We start from the raw sequence: 17359 nt of genomic DNA, 5'->3' as shown, positions 1-17359 counted from the left end.
TAGATGAAAAGGAGTCAGATGTGTGTCCTCTGCATCCACATCCCTGCATTGTCTTTCCCAGCAGCCCTGTATGCCGTGCATGTTGAATAGGAGGGTGACAAAATAGAACCTTGCAGACCTGTATGCAGTAGAACCAATACAGCAGAGGCGCAATTGCCCAGGACCACCCACAGGAATCTATTAGAAGAAAGAATCAAGTCATTCTTGAAGCAAATAGTTAAATCTTTAAAAAACAGATATTGTTGCCACTGTAACACTGAGCACTGTTGTGCGTGATGCTGCACAAACAAGAAGTTTACTATTTAAATAGGGCGCAGACAAAACCATTCAGACCTATGTAATAGGAGAAAATCCAGTTTCAGAGGACTTCAGATATTTTTGGAGGACCAAGAAGTTTGTTCAACATCTACTTCTGAAGCTCAGATTCTTGCTACTGTGCCCTTGCTAGTCAATTTCATAGTAGAAAACTTGACCAAGAAGAAAGTCAGAAACTTCCCTGTGAGTGTGCTGATGTATGAATTGTTGTGGAGATTTTACACCTTTCTTTGTACCATCTGGTAACGGCAGCTGTTAGAGACAGGATACCAGACTAGAGGGTTGATTTGTCTCATACTGTGTGGCTGTTTTGATGTTACTGTGAGAGTCTAGTTCATGTGACACACACAGTTCTCTAGCTTAAATCTTCTTCTGTTTCCCTCATCCCGCCCCAAAATGCTGAAATTCCAAAAGTCTCTTATGATTAGAAAGTATTTGGCCTGGGGGGGGAAATTGTTTTTCAGCAGGTCTTGTTAAATAAAACAAAACAATTAATGAAACAAATGAAAAATAATACAGAAAATAGTGAAAAATAGAATTACTATGATAGGAGGAATTTGTGCTTATACCTCATCTGTAGTAGGAGTTTGTTGGAAGGATTTGCTGCCATCTTCAACATTTATCATCTGCAGGCTGATAAAACAGAGTATTTGCAAAGTGTGCTGAATTTATTCATTTAACAAACACTTTGTTTTGAATCTGGAGAGCTTTTCTCTTCCACTTGAACAACAAAGCTGACCAGATAATAGAGTTGGAAGATACCTCTCAAATTAGCTACTGTAACCTGCTACATCAAGGAGGAAGGACTGCACACATCCCCGTCCAAATTTATCTATCCTTGCCTCAAATACCTGTAGAGAATCTGTCCTAATTACCTTGTTTGGCAAAATGTTTCCATGTCTAATTGGATTGTCTATATAGAAATCAAGGAATAATTTTTCAATGTTATTTACTATCTCCATCTCCTAGTGCCATATCCTTACTTTCTTCATCCATGTTCACTTGGCCAGAACTTCCATTAACATAAATTAGTTTAATCTGAGCAAAGACCCCAAGATTTGGCCACTCATGAATTACTGTGATTGTAAGAACAGTGGTAGTTGGAGAGGGCTTTTAAAAAATTAAGTGAGAAATTTGTGAATTTTTTTTTTTTTTATTAAATTCTTTTCACTGAAGTGTTAAGAATAAAATTGAGTTGGGATGTGGTATTGTATGATCATCTTATTCTGTCTTTTAGTGTAAAATTCTAGAACAACGGCTGGAACAAGGAATGGTGTTTACCGAGTATGAGCGGATTCAAAAGAAAAGGCTCATAGATGGAGAGTGCTCAATAGCCCGGCTCCCTGAAAATGCAGAAAGAAACAGGTTCCAGGATGTCCTTCCCTATGATGATGCCAGAGTGGAGCTGGTCCCAACCAAAGAAAACAACACTGGCTATATCAATGCATCCCATATTAAGGTAAGATTAACACTGATGAAGAACGTTTTGCAGAAGAATTCTTCAGTCTCCTTGCAGGTAGTATCAAAAGCCTCTTTATTGTTCTGTTAAAATAATTCTGAATAGCCTAAAAATGTTGCCAGGGTAGTTGATGTGCTGGATTGACTGAGCACACTGACCTCTGCACTTCGAAATGTCACGGCACCAGGGGTTATGAGGAGAGTCTTGGTGATGAAGATCTCAGTTGGTGGTACTAGTTTCAGAGCAGCATGAAGCTGCTGGGAGAGACTTTTCTTTCTCTTAACTGTGTAGGGGATTGCAACTGTTGTACTAAGAGAAGTGTTAGAACTGATATTGGAAAAACTGACTGGTAAATGAGTGTGGGTAAGTGCTCAGTCTGTCCCTCTTTCCCTTTTCATGTTGGCTTAATATTCACTATTTTAAGGAAGAGAGATTTTCCTTAGGTTGTATCTACATGGAGATTTAGTGCGCAGCACCACAGTGTGTAAAACTACAGCACTGTAGCTTGCCACACACTAAGCAACTGTGTGCACTCTGTTACCGCGCACTAAAAGTTCTGTAGTGCACTTTGACGTACCGCTGTTTGAAACGGCAGAATATCACAGCACACAATGAAACTTTAGAGCATAGTAACAGGGTCCACACAGCCACTTAGTGAGTGACAGGCTAGAGGGCTGTCCATTCAAACTCTGCCTTACCACGCATTAAGTCTCGGTGTAGACAAGCCCTTAGGCCTTAAGAGAGACTTCATGGTCAGATATCTGAGGTGTCTGCCATATACTGTTCATTCAGTTGCTTTCTCTTTTTCATTTGTCATACATTAATAGAAGGTAAATCAATGCTTTGGGGATGTGACATGCTGGGCAATAATCCTTAATCCATGATGCGGGTCCTTTGAGATCAAAGATGGTATATATGTGTCAGGTATTGTAATTGCCCAATCTGACTCCATTCTCAGCAGAGAGAGACAGAGACACACACCCAACCTAAAGAACTGAAATTAAGGGCCCTATTGTTCCCTCTCCTTCTGTGGATTTGGGAGCACAGCCGGTGGGAATGCTAGCTTCTTGCTGGAACTTTCCTGGCTGGTCACAGGGAGTAGATGGAGCCAGGTGGGAAACTGCTCTTCACAGTATAATCCCTCTCCCTCGCCCGAGCCTCTTTCCTCAAAGATTATAAGGAACCTCTTGCAAGGTGAACTTCATAGAATTTCCAGGGGCCAGGGCCCTTTGCCCTTTTCCAGTGGGTGTTTCCACAGGGAGGTGGGTTATAGTCCTAAATGATTTACTGCTTCTAAAGAGAGTTAAGATCTCCTTCTTATCTGTAGGCAGCTCTAAACAAGGTTATATGTTTTTTTTTAATGGCCTTTTGCTGCCTGGCATAGTATCGAACAGTTTCCATACTTGATAACAAGCTATAAGTCAGCATTTTGACTTTCCTGAATCAGAATTGGAAGGAAAAACATTCTGACTAGTGTAGACTCACTTTAATGCTGTAATAATGGCATTGAAATGGCTAGAAAATGTCTTTAAAGCCTAATTTGTCTAAATGCACAGAATTCACCCAATATGAAAGAATGTTGATGTAGCCTCAGTTGTCCAGTATAGTTGGTTTTTAAAATACTATGTCTCTAGTTGTTTTTCTCCTCCTAAATGTTCATTTAACTTTTTTAAAGGACCATATAAATGATGACTACAACACGACAGGGTGCAAATACTAGGTGGAATCAGATTTATGTGGTTTACAAGTGGCCTCATTTGATTCCCAAATGTTACTTTCAACTCCAAACTTTAAAGTCGCTCACTTTGCAAACAACTTTCTTGGTAACCAGTAATTTAACGTTCTCCTTTTGCATTTTTTACAGGTCTCTGTCAGTGGCATTGAGTGGGACTATATTGCTACACAGGGCCCTTTGCAGAATACATGTCAGGATTTCTGGCAGATGGTGTGGGAACAAGGGATTGCCATTATAGCAATGGTGACAGCAGAAGAGGTGGGTCCTTAGGCCAGGTCTACTTTAGAAATATTTGTTGATCTAGTAATGTTAGGATCGTGATCCTGTGTGATATTTTTATATTAGTAAAAAAATCCTTTTGACAGTATAGCTTTTTTATTCAGGGAACTGGTAGAAGTTTTGCTGGTATAAACTGGTCTCCACTCGGGGAATTTCCTGAGATAGCTATACTGGCCAACCATTCTAGTGTAGACTCAGCCTTAGAAATGGTTTCCTCATTTACTAAGTCCGAGTCTAAGTGTGTGGAGAAGCCCTTTAGCGATACATTGTGGGGTAGAAATGTCGGGATTGTTACAGCAAGTTCAGGTGTGTGTGTGTGTGTGTGTGTGTGTGTTCATGCCTTATGTTTACAATGCTTTGCTTCCAAGGAGGGTGGGCGAGAAAAGAGCTTCAGGTACTGGCCCCGGCTTGGCTCAAGGCACAACACTGTCACCTATGGGAGATTTAAGATTACTACACGATTCCGGACAGACTCTGGCTGCTATGCAACTACAGGCTTGAAGATCAAACACCTTCTCACAGGGCAGGAGAGAACAGTTTGGCATCTGCAGTACACTGACTGGCCAGAGCACGGGTGCCCAGATGATCCCAAGGGATTTCTGTGTAAGTTGTGTTCATCCCCTCCATTAGCCGCAACACCTCCTATGGTTGTAGAGCATACTGATGTTAAAGGTTTCTTCACACCAGTGATGGATGTTGGATTGCTGGTTTTTGTAGAAATGTGTGTCTTTCTGCCTCTAAACTGATGTACATAATTATTAAAAACCATATAAATTGAAACATAATTACACTGCATTCTGTCACTTTAACAGCTCTCCAGCAAAAGAGAATTAGGCTATAACCTCCCCAAGAGCCCACCCAGGCAAACAAATAATCCTTCCTTTTGCTTTGATGGGCTGTTTAAAAATGTTTCAGTAAATCAATGATTGTTGTCAGGAATGCTGCAGTTTGTTCTCTGATGTTAGTTACAATGGTAGTGATATAATATGTGTATTTACGTGTCTTTTTCTTTTCCATTGGAATGGACAGCATACTTGGAGGAGATACAATCAGTGCGGCGCCATACAAACAGCACAGCAGATCCTAAAAGCTCTAACCCTCCTGTATTGGTGCACTGCAGCGCAGGTGTGGGAAGAACGGGAGTGGTCATACTGTCAGAGATCATGATTGCCTGTTTGGAACACAATGAGGTTATCTTCTTGCCTATGTTTTAAAATAAAAGCTTTGGTATATGTATGTGGAGATTGCTCAGGTGACCCAGATCATAAGTGTTGTACTGCTATTGAGCACTTGTGATGTGGCTTATGGAAAATCCTTACTGCTGAGGGTGGGAGAACCCTTACAAGCTCACCACCTTTAGTAATATTGTAAAAGTGATTGCTAGTGCATCAGGTGTGCATTAAAATGTAGTATTCATTCCGGAATCTTGTCCTGCAAGGTGCTGATCAATGCCTGTGTGGTGCAGGGCATCTTCACGTTCCGTGGACTTCAGTGGGAGCTGAGGGTACCCAGCATCTTGCTAGTTTGGCTTTATGACTGATTTTTACAGATGCATTTTTTCAGTCTAATCCCTGCACTTCGTTAGATTTGCCTGGTTGCTGGGTGTATCTGTATTTATAATACTAATGTTGTGTAGAAGACAGTGTGACAGTTTAATAAAATATTTAGAGGAGACATTAGCCCTGTCTGGCCATCACCCAAGGTGACCAGCTATAGACTATTGCACTTGTTGCTTTTTTCATTTTTGAATGTGCTCTGAAAGATGATACTGAAACTAAGACACTTTATCTATGCTGATGATACTTAGTATTTACACCTGACACTGCTTTTCATCTTCAAAGCACTTGCCAAGCATTAAATTATTAAGCCTCATTATGAAGTAGGCAAATTAGTATTAAGCCCTTTCTACAGATAAAGAAAATGAGGCAGACAATTTAAGTGACTTGGTCGAGGCCACTGAGGGTTAATTGTCTGAGCTGAGATCTGAGCTCAGGAGTTACTGACTTTGTGCTTAGATCATACATCTCTCCTGTTTTGAAAGAACAAACCTCAGACTTATTAATCACCAGTCATTATAACAGTTAACTTCTTTCTTTTTCCAGATGCTGGACATCCCAAGAGTGCTGGACATGCTGAGGCAGCAGAGGATGATGATGGTGCAGACTCTCTGTCAATACACTTTCGTCTATGGAGTTCTCATTCAGTTCCTTAAAAGTTCTAGGCTTATATGACGCCCACCACTTTCTATGGGATTCATTCACCTCAAGAGTTTATAAAAGGAGAATTGCAGTTGTCCAGGCAGACTTGCCTTTCTGGTGTTTTCCTCAATAGATGACTCATGCAGAGTTACCTTTTTGGCATGGTGTGGGGATATTAAATGCAAGTGCAAGGTATCAACCTTTGCAAAGCAAGATATTGCCTGGACTAACTTCTTTCTGTGTTCAGCCATGTCAGGAAGGTTCTAACCTAAAACAACTGTGCTCTTCTGATGTACCTGCCCACCTTCTTGAGATTGTGTTACTCTAGGTAAATTAACTGTCAACTTTACCAAAAGTACACTGGGTGATTTTGGAAATCGGATTTTTAGTCTAAGTTGCTTTTTAAAAAACAGAGCATTAGCTCTGGGCATGGAAAAAATATCATCTGTAGAGTTGCATAGTGAGGGGCATGACTGCCTCATTGGAATGCCAAGGTCTTAAGTAGTCTCACTCTACTTTCCATTTTGTATTTAGACTTAGTTTCTTCTGGTTCATTTAGCAGAACCAGCAGCTGCTAGAAACCTAAAAACATCAGGACAGTTATTTTTCTTTTCAGCAAATTTAATTTTTTTAGTCTTCAAAGAGCTATACATTTATAAACAGAACAATTGTTCAGAGAAGAGCAAAAATGAAGACACTCAAATTAACTTTTCAAGATTTGTACAAAAGGGAAAAGTACAAGAGGAAACTGTTGGTACCTGTAGAGTTCTAGGTAGTAGAATCGGCAAGAGAAAAGTCTTGTTACCTGCAGAGTGTTAGGTAATAAAATAGGCAAGTAGAAGGCATTGTTGCCTACACATTTCTAGGTGGCATAAGTGGTAAGAGAGAGGCACAGTTACCTACAGAGTTGTAGGTAATAATCAGCAAGGGGAAGATGTTACTGTCAACGGTTTTAGATAAAAGTAAATGAACAAGAGAAGGTCAGTTACCTACAGGGTTCTAGGTAACAAAATGGACAAGAGGAGGTATATATTCAGTATTATTCATATATTTAGAGGACAGTTTGATTTTACTGGTTGAAATCGAAGTGGATGCAAATGTTTTAAGCACTTTTTTTTTGCTCTCATTTATATAGCTAAGTATATAAACTGTAACCATATATCATTTAATAGATTTAAGTACCATTACTAACCTAACTGTGTTAATTTAGGAAGAGCCTTTGGAAATGATGAAGTGAGAGATAACAGAACTTAAAAGTAGGAAGTTGGCATAGTGGTGAATGGGGAATGAGTATGTGCAAATGATGGTGCAAGTGTGACAGCTGTGATTTTTGATTACACGTGGTTAGTGCAAAGACTTCAGTATTAATTTTTACTCTCTCTAGCAAGAAAAGCTTAAAAACATCTTAATTTACATAGAATTCCTAAGCTTATTTTGTTAGCCTTGTATGGTATTGTTGAGTTAAGGGTGTTTGATATACAGGAGGCCATCTGAGAATGATAGCAACACTCAAACGATGATGATGTTGGAGATGTGGGTATTTTAGTGACCTCCTTTGCTGAAAAAGAAGCAACATAGTCACTGGATGCGGCATGAAACTGGAAGTCAAGAGACCTGAGGGTCTGTTCCCTGGTCTGCCACTAACTCACTGTTTGACCTAAGTCAGATCACTTCACCTCTCTGTGCCTCAGTTTTTCTATTTGTAAAACGGGGGTAATAATGTTTCCCCATCTTTGTAAAGTGCTTTGAGATTTAGTGACAAACAGCTCGATTCAAGAGCTCTCTCTGTTGTTTGTAGATGTCTAGTGGTCAATTCAATCCCTGAATCTTTGGAGGACCAGTCAGTGAACAAACAAACATTTTGTACCTCCCCGAGAGATAAACCTGCTCCGCAGAATGGAATGGGATTAGCATTTATTTGTTAGTCATTTTTATGACTGTCAGGATGGTGCCATTTACTTCTGATTAGCTGTGAGGAAGCTTTAAGCCCTAGTGTAAGAGATTAAAAGCTCCCTTCACAAGAAAAAAATTGTGAAATTATTAATTAAAGGATAATAAAGGGTTGCTTCAGTTTCCTCTGTAATGATCTGCTCCCAAAATGACAGACAAGGTCCAAATGACAGTGTTAAAATATCACTCCTCCAAAAAATTATATTACTTTGGGGTCGATTGCAAGAGCCATGTAGTGTTTTTTGATGCCCTTTCCAATTCATATTGCCCTTGGTAAAAATAAGTTTTTGTAGAGTTGCCGTTGCCATTCTAAGCATTGTTCTGTTATGTTTCATAAAGTGATGATCTGGTCTGTACATCCACGCCCTTTCCGAAAACCAGCTGGCTCTTTTCTGAGAACGCAATCAACTGCCTCTGATGTAAGATCATAATCCAGCATACACAATACTTTGCTTGGCACAGATAAGTGTGATACCACGCCAGTTATTACAATCACTGAGAGTTCCTTTCTTTGGTATCTTCACTATAAATAAACCCATTGGTCCACTCATCTGGCACTTTTCCCCTTTCCCAGACTGATGTAAATAGAGGGGCCAGGATAGATGCTGCTAACTCAGGATTTACCTTGAACAATTCTGCATTCAAGTTATCCTTGCCAAGAGCTTTCCCATTTTTTAAGGATTTGATGGCTTGAATGATCTCTTCCTTAGCTGGGATGTCTGTGTTGATATCAAGATCATCTTTTGCCTCCTGGATATTTGCTTTCTCTTTAGGTAGGTCCCTGTTCAGCAATTCTTTTAAATGCTCTGTCCAGCGCTGTCAGTCGCCCCCCTCCCCCACCACCCGGACACTGGGGTACAGATGTGGGGACCCACATGAAAGACCCCCAAACTTCTATTTTACCAGCTTAGGTTAAAACTTCTCTCAGGAACTAATTCCTTCGACTGATATTGCTGCCACCACCAAGTGATCTACACACAATATTCAGGGAAGGGTCACTTGGAATCCCTATCTCCCCCAAACCCCTTCATCCCCTTTCCTGGGGAGGCTTGAGAATAAACTACCAACCAGTTGCTTTAGCAATGTGAACCAAAACAAAAGATAACCTAACGCATTTCCTGGCCCTACTCACAGTTTCTGTGGTTTTAGATGGATTATTCCAGGTATATTTTCAGGAGATATTGTACCTGCTTGGCTTCTCCCTCTGTCCGGAGAAGGAACAAACTACAGAACAACAAACAAATCCTTCCTCCCTAGATTTGAAAGTATCTTCTTTCTTCATTCGTCCTTCTGGTTGGGTGCCAACTCGGTTATTTGAACTGCTTAACCCTTTACAGGTAAGGGAATCCAGTACAGCTGCCAAGGAGGGATTTTATGCTACTCTTCCCCCTATGACAAGCGCATTTCTTGTTCTTTCTTGGTTGTTAGTAGGTGGCCTTGTTTGACGCTGATGAGTGTTTGTTGGTGTCTGACGTTTACCACTGGTAAGCCACATCATTTTGTAGACTGTTCCTTGTTCACCACAAGCAGCTGCATTCTCTGCTTGTGTTGCCAGATTATCAATATAATGCTGTTTGTCCGTTCTCACAAGGCGTTTGACTTCCCGGTGTGCCTTGTTGTACTGCTCGTGGTATTTGTCCTTTTAGCTTCTGGGATTTTGTGTCTAAAACTTTTTTCTTCAGGGCTTGTCTGGTTTCTGTGGCGTTCTATGTGCTGGATGGAATCCACTCCTTCCTTCTCTTCTGCCTGTAGCCTAGACAGGCTTCACTGCTCTGTTTATAAATTGCTGTTACTTTGTCACACTTCTTGTTGTTCTCCTCATCTGCATTCCCCTCCTCTTCACCAAGGTCTGCAACTGCAGAATGAAGGCTTTCTGTATTAACTGCAGAATGAAGGCTTTCTGTATTTCAGGGGCCTTTAGTTTGTCAATATCATAACGTCTATGTCCTTTTGTTTGGTGGGCCTACATTTCTAATTTTAGCTTGATGGAGGCTGTCACAAGGTGGTGGTCGCTACCAACATCTGCACCCCTTCTCACTTTCACATCTATCAGTGAGCGTCACCATTTTCCATTGATTGTGATATGGTCCATCTGGTTCTTCTCTCTGCCATTGGACAACACCATGTCAGCATGTGAATTTCACAATGTTGAAATAGGGTTCTACTGATGACTAGGTCATTCATAATACAGAAACCAACAAGCCTCTCTCCGTTTTCATTCATGGTGCCACACCCATGTCTTCCCATTGCTCTGTCATTGTTTTTGTCCTTACTGACCTTGGCATTCAGGTCTCCCATGATGATAGGTCATGGCATGGTACTCTTTAACTCCGCCTGTAATGTAAGGTAGAATTTGTCCTTTATTTCTTCATCACTGTCATTTGTCGGAGCATAGCACTGAATCAAGGTGATATTATGTTTTCCCTTTCAGTCTGGCTCTCATAAGTCTGCTGCTGCTGAGTTTCCATTCAAGCAGGGAATGCTCCACTCCCTTCTTCAAAAGGATGACAATATCCTCATGGTGTTGTCCATCATCCCGTCCAGAATACAGCAAAGTTTCTCCTGAGTCTGTTGTTAATCTTCCTGATCCCGTCCATCTGCTCTAGTTGACACCCAGGATGTGTCAGCTGTAGCATCTCATCTCTGCTGTGACCTGAGCTATCTTCCCTGTTTCGTACATTGTCCCTACGTTCCAAAAACCAAGTCTGGTTTTTGTCTTGGTGTTGAACACTTCAGTCTTCATGCTAGTGGCTTCCTTTTGGCTGTTACCACTGGCAGTCATATGGGTCATTGACTCCTGAAAGCCATCACACACAGAAATGGTCATTTCTCTATCGCTGTTTCTGTAACACATTTTTGTTTTTTTATGGGACAGGGTTGTTAGCTCTATGCCTAACCCCCAACCTGGAAGACCAGGGTGTCTGTTTTGTCTGGACCTTTTCCCACAGACCAATCCGGCATGGCTGAACCTACCAGGAGCAAAAAGCCCCCACCAACACAGACTCTGGGGATCATTAGAGCATTCAAGCTGTCCCGCCATGACAAGGCACAGACACCAGAGGACATTCTGCAGGCATAGGGAATCCCTTTCCATATAGTTGTCATCATCAAAAGCTTTTATTTCAACATTACATGCAGTGTTGACCACAATGAGTTCAGTTTTGAAGTCAAAACAGGAGTACATCAGAAGTGGTGTCACATCTTCAATCCTCTTCAACATTGCCATTGACTGGGTAATGCAGCGTACAACAGAAGACATGCCGAGAGGCATTAAATGAACACCCTTCTCATCCCTTGAAGACCTGGACATCACAGATGATCTCACTCTCCTATTACATACCCAACACCATATACAAGAAAAAACGTGACTCAACGCATTCAGCCAGCAAATTGGACTGAAAATTAACTGCAATAAGACAGGTATCATGACCTTTACTATTGCCTCACCATCACGGATAGAGGATTATGTTCTCACCAATATGGAAACATTCACATATTTGGGCAGCACCACCAACCAGGATGATGGAACAAGCCAGGACATCCGGAGCAAAATCAATAAAGCCAGGAACACCTTCAGGAGCTTACATACAGTCTGGAAATCATCAACATACAAAACCAAAACCAAACTCTAGATTGATCAGAGCTGCGTACTTTCAACGTTACTTTATAGTGCAGAATTCTGGGGAATGAGAAAGTATGACTTGTCCAAACTATCTTCATTCTATATAACCTGCCTCAGAAAAATCCTCCGTATCTTTTGGCCCAGAACAAATTCAAACCAAGATCTACTGACACAGTGCAGCCAACAGGATCTGAGCACCATCATTGCCAGGAGGCGTTGGAGATGGATTGGCCATGTGCTTCGGGTGGAAACTGATTCCATCGCCAGAGTGGCAATAAGATGGACACCTGAAGGCAAGCGAAAACGAGGCTGTCTGAAAACAACATGACGAAGAGCTGTGAAAGCTGAGCTGAAAAACTTGGAGCACAGCTGGGGAACCATTGAAAAACTTGCCAGAAACAGACAGGAGTGGAGGAGCTTTGTCACTGCCCTAAACACCAGAGGCGTAATGGGAACATGATGATGAAAAATGAGTTTGAGCACTACAGAGAAAACCCTCTCTTCCTCTTAACTGCAGGCCTAAGATAACATGCTTACCATGTCTTTGCCCAACCAGAACCACACCTAGCAGGAACAGTGCCTTGATCCAGAGGAAACTAATTGCTGAAGATGTGGCACACTATAATTCACATCTGCTAACCTACAAACTACCTGCAACTTATATGTCAAATGGTTTATCTGCACCTCTCAGAATCTGGCCTCGTGGGCCCACTTCTGCAGTTCTTTCATATATAGACCTTACTTCAGCATGAACATTCATATAAATCAGTGGGATTACTCGTGTGAGTAAGAATTGCTGGATCCAGCTCTGAGAGCATTCTAGCCAACCCGTTTCTCTCCAAAAGATTTTTCAATAAAAATGAAATTCAACAGCTCTCTGTAACAAAATGAAATTTAAAATTGCTATTGAACTAATTAAGAAACGGTGTTTAAGTCTAAATGTATACTCAGGTTTTAGCATTCAAATGCTTTGAACCTTCAAAACCACACATTTGTCCATGCAAACTGGATGGATATCTATCTGTACCATGTTTCTTCATAGAATATTGAGCGTTACAAGGGAATCTGTTGCTAAACCCAGCCCCAGCCAGGGTTGCAGGTACGTTTATTTGCCAAAGGCTTAAAATTCCACTCCCAAGTGGGGCCAGGTTCACCAAATCCACTTTCCTATCCTACTGATGTAGAAATACTTGGGAGAAACTACATATATAATTAAAGTTTAAGCTGTATTCTTTGTTATAGAAAGTCTGTTGAATAAAGATGATCTTGCAATAAATAGCAGGGAAAAGATACTGCTCTTTTTCAGACTTAGAATTTCAGAATTCTCAGGGACAATTAAGGATGCTGCTACTGGAAATATATAGTGAGACTTCACTCTCTCTCTTGTGGGACTAAATGGAAAATGCTTCTTTAGGATCAAATTCTGTAAAACTCTGCAAAGTCTGAGGCCATGTCTACACTGCAAAATTAAGTCGAGCTAACTTACATTGGCATACAGCCAATCCAGTAATTACATCACTTGTGCATCACTTGCTCCTTTGTCGGCAATGCACAATCTTACCAAGAGCACTTGCATCAATTGTGCTGTCAGTGTGGGGCATTGTGGGACGGTTCTGGAAAGCCAGTAATGGTGAATGTAAGCCACATAGTGTCTACACTGACACTGCATCAACCAAACTACATCAATCTTGACTCTATGCTGCTCGTGGAGGTGGAGTATTAAGTCGGCATAGCAGGCAGTTATGTCAGTAGGAGCCAAATTTAAGTGTAGACACTTACGTAGTTAAAGCTGCCTTGTGTTGACCTAACTCTGTAGTTTAGACCAGGCCTGAGTTAAGAATCACTAGAAAATCTTGGAGGCTGTAGCAATGGCTTTTGCATACTCCCCTGATGTGAGAGTTTTGGCCAGTGGATCTGTACAGTCATGGACAAGCTCTTCTCTATGGGCCTGATCCAAAGCCCTTTCAAATCAATGGAAAGATGCCCAGTGACTTCAGTAGGCTTTGGATCAGGCTGTAAATCACTCCTCCATAATTCTGTGGCGTGAGTCCCATGGAGCATTACTCCATGGCATACACAGAGTTCCTGTGTGGCTTCTTCACAGCCTGCACGGTAGAGCTATGTGGTGGTTCCACTGCATATAGGAATGTCCACCCCTGTGGATAGCTGGGCCAGATTTAGGCCGTAGTGTCCACTGTGCACATAATAATAACCCTTTACACAAGTGAACAGGTTAAAAATACAACTCTAGGGATCTATGGATATTTTTAGAAAAACATTTAATTACAAGGAACTTAGCAAAGCAGAGCTCGTGATTTTTTTTTGATAAAGGCAGCTGAAAATTGTCATCAGTATTTTCAAAGAAAAATGTAGAAGAGTGTTATAAATATCACATAGATGGGCTAAACTGAAAGAACATCATTTTACTATTAGTGTATTTGTGCTTTTCTATCTCACCATGTAATCCTGCATGTGTATTGCTGGGTTAATACTTAAGGCATGCGGGGAATTCTGCCAAAGTAGCTTCTTAAATTAATAAGTAGGGCTGAGCAGTGAAAGAACAACTCTTTGTATTTGGCTTTTCATTACCAGAAGCCATTCTCCGCTTCTGAAGAATCATTAAACAGCTGATCCAAAGCCCACTCAAGTCAATGGAGGTGAGAGGGAGGGTATCTATTGACTTCTCTGGATCAGGCCCCAGGTGCTTGAACAATTACCTTCCAAAGAGGTATTTGTATTATGGTGCCTCTGTCTTAACACTGTGCAGCCAGGTTAATGAAGTCATGGGCATATTGCAAGATTGGGCTGACTGTAAACTGTGAGGAAACAAGGTAAATATAAAGCAAATTTCGTTCACTTGCCTTTCAAGTGTTTCACAAAAAGGTGAACTTCCCCTCCAACGTAATGCTAATAAATAACGGATTAATAATTTATTTTATTTCTTTTTCAAATAAGTGAAACTGCCATTCAAAGATATTTATGGAAGTAGTGTGGAAAATATTATTCTCAGAAACTGAGGTTTCCTTGGAGCAGGTGAGGGGCTGGGACAATGTTAAATCCACAAAACTGACCAGTCCAACAATGACATTTGTAAAGAATTGCAAATTAATTTGATTCACATCTACAAACTGTTGCAAAACCAGGATCCAATTCTGCAACATGCTGAGCTCCCTCAGTTCTGTGAAATCAATGGTGGCAGTTGAAAACACTCAGCACTGGTGCAGGATAAGGCCCACAGAGCTTAAATACTCACATCTCCTTTTAAATTTAAACACAGATACCTAGAATAGGCCAAAGCAGTGGATCAAGATTCTCCATCTGTAGACTCTTGAAAAATTAAAAGGATACGTGGGTAAGAGTTTCCCCAAATCTGTCTCTCTTGTACTAACTCTGACATGTGGAATGGGGGGTGAGGGTGCAGGGAGTGGCTAGAGGCAAATGGAGAAGGTTTTGGAACAATTTTTATTGACACTAGAGCAGCTAGAAGGGTTTGATTCATATAGGACGTTTTGTGAGACGTAGTAGGATAAGTGACTATTTAGTCAGATTCTGTTTTTGCAGGGTTTTTTAAAAAGTGCTTTTTGAAACGCCGAACATTTTAGTTCAGAGGCTGTGTTTATTAAAAAAAAAAAAAAAACAAAAAACCCAAACTCTCTTTTGCAAGTTTATTCTGTGCAACCTATCAGCTCAGCGTCTGTTTACAGATTTAGGGTCAGATTTGCAAACACAGGTCTCTGGTGTTACACTTGCAAACAGCAGGGGAAAATAAGGGTTTGCACTGGCAACTATTTGTGCGTGCAATTAAAGTCATTTAGATGTTCAGCTATATGCTTTCTGGGTGCAGACAAGTATTTACAGTAGACGTGACTGACCTACATTGTGCCAGGTTAAGGCTGGGCTGCACATTAGGCCCTTAAGCAATAGCATTTAACCATGAACGTAGAAGTCATATTTCAGTGCAGCACATGCAGAGATCTTAATGCTTCAGATAATCTCACAAACTTTCACAGCTTTTTTTTAGGCATGGCTGTACAGTCAAACCTTATTACCAAGATGCTGTTGGGACCAGCTAACTTGGTTCATTCTGTTTTGGTCATGTATATTATTTTTTTACTAATCAGCAGGGATTCTGTACTTAACTAAAAAAATCAAATTTTTTGTTAATGTGCATTTCAAAACAAAAAATTAGTAAGTGAGCTTTGACTGTATTTGTCACAGTTTTCCACAAGACACTGCACTGTGAAATGAAGGATGTGCCTCCACTGTATTTTCTCTTGGGGTGTTCTTTCTTTGGCTATAAATGATGATGGGAGGCGGGAATTAAATTTTGATGTACAAAGGAGCTAATGAATACAGATGACAAAAGATGCAGCACTGCAGCAGGCTAGCCAATTGTTTTGTATAAACTTTGTCATATTATTTCATTTCAAATATTCAGCAGTAAGAATCTTACCAAATAATCATCTTTATGAAGCACTGTTTCAGAAGATGCCTAACCTTATAAAGGGAATTAGATGACATTTTTCTGTTAGGAAAAGCTAAAGCAAAACTTAGACCTGAAAGTACTATAATGAGAAACTTTCAGCACACTGGATTTCTAGAATCATTCTATTTAGAGAGAGAAAAAGATCTGTTAGATCATCCAGTCCATCTTCTTGCTAATGCTGGAGAATTCTCACAAAGAAGATAAACATAGTCCATGTACAGGGCCCTCTCCTGGACTATTTTTGTACCCAAAATGCCCGTCAACTGTATTGCTGATATTGGATGGGACTTCAGTGGGAGTTTTAGGATCTTGATCCGGCAAAGTCCTGAACACTCATCAGGTTCTGACTAAGCATTCCTGCAAGTTGCTGAGATTGCTTAACTTTCACTAAAGTTAGTGGGAGTCAAGGGTTTTCAACAGCTTGCAGGGTTGAACGCTATGTGGCAAAGGAATGCAGGATCTGACCCCAGTTGCATCCTTTTCCTTCGAGCCAGTATGCAGGGATGTATACACTACTTTTGTTTAAACAGCAGCACATGTGGATTTTCAAGTATTATTTTTCTAGTATCAAGCTAGTGGTTAATATGTATGTTTTGCTGTATTGCCATCAATACTGTAAAAAATGTATAATCAGTACAGCTTTAATTCTTGTAAAACTGAAATTGGTGTGTAAAACAAAACAATGTACAAATTGTGTTTCATAGACAGAAAAGCTTGTATTACTGAATATGTAATATATGTGAAATGAATATATCATAGTCTATTTTTGCCATGGAAATAAATATTTGAAGCAATTTTGGATTTTGTTTGAGTTGTACTGAAAAAAGCAGTCAGTGAACTTAATTATGATCAGTCTAAATACTTTCCTAACGCCTAGATGTGATGGCAGAAATACATTCAGTATAATAGATCCCCTTTCCTAAAGTCTGCAGCAGATACTGTAATGTACCTAAAGGAGAGGGTAAAGCTCTTGCTATTGAAAATTAAAGATATTAATAATTATCCCCTTTGCAGCAAAAGACTCATGATTTCTGCCCTGCCATTATCACCTCATAGTCCATTTTGCATTATGCAGTGAGTAATATTAAGAATGTTTGATTATGAATACCAGCAGTTCCCTTCAATGAACAATTAGAAAGGAAGGGATAACATTTGACCTCCCTAGAAAATTCTGTTTTCAGTAGCTCTGAAAGTAATGTACACTAGAAACAGAGTGGTGATAATAAACCGCCTTACAGATACGGTTATGGAATATATAACCTTAACTTGATATAAAAAGATTGGGATAGACGGGTCGAGGGTTAATTATGTATGA

General features: G+C 40.4%; 1 protein-coding gene across 3 annotated transcripts in view; it reads left to right on the top strand.

Annotated features, from left to right (window-relative positions):
• PTPN21 (protein tyrosine phosphatase non-receptor type 21) overlaps positions 1-16838 on the top strand; it is a 61304-nt gene extending 44466 nt beyond the window's left edge. For all 3 annotated transcript variants that reach the window (XM_037900808.2, XM_037900810.2, XM_043548706.1), the window contains 5 exons: positions 1553-1774; positions 3639-3767; positions 4157-4391; positions 4818-4978; positions 5891-16838. In XM_037900808.2, coding sequence (XP_037756736.1) covers positions 1553-1774; positions 3639-3767; positions 4157-4391; positions 4818-4978; positions 5891-6019 — 876 coding nt within the window. In that variant the 3' untranslated portion in view covers positions 6020-16838. The remainder of the gene's footprint in view (positions 1-1552; positions 1775-3638; positions 3768-4156; positions 4392-4817; positions 4979-5890) is intronic.
• The last annotated feature ends 521 nt before the right edge of the window (positions 16839-17359 follow it).

The sequence above is a fragment of the Chelonia mydas genome, chromosome 6, assembly GCF_015237465.2.
Source record: "Chelonia mydas isolate rCheMyd1 chromosome 6, rCheMyd1.pri.v2, whole genome shotgun sequence".
NCBI classification, from domain to species: domain Eukaryota; kingdom Metazoa; phylum Chordata; order Testudines; family Cheloniidae; genus Chelonia; species Chelonia mydas.
The sequence above is the reverse complement of the archived record's forward strand: the minus strand, read 5'-3'. Positions and strand labels throughout refer to the sequence as shown.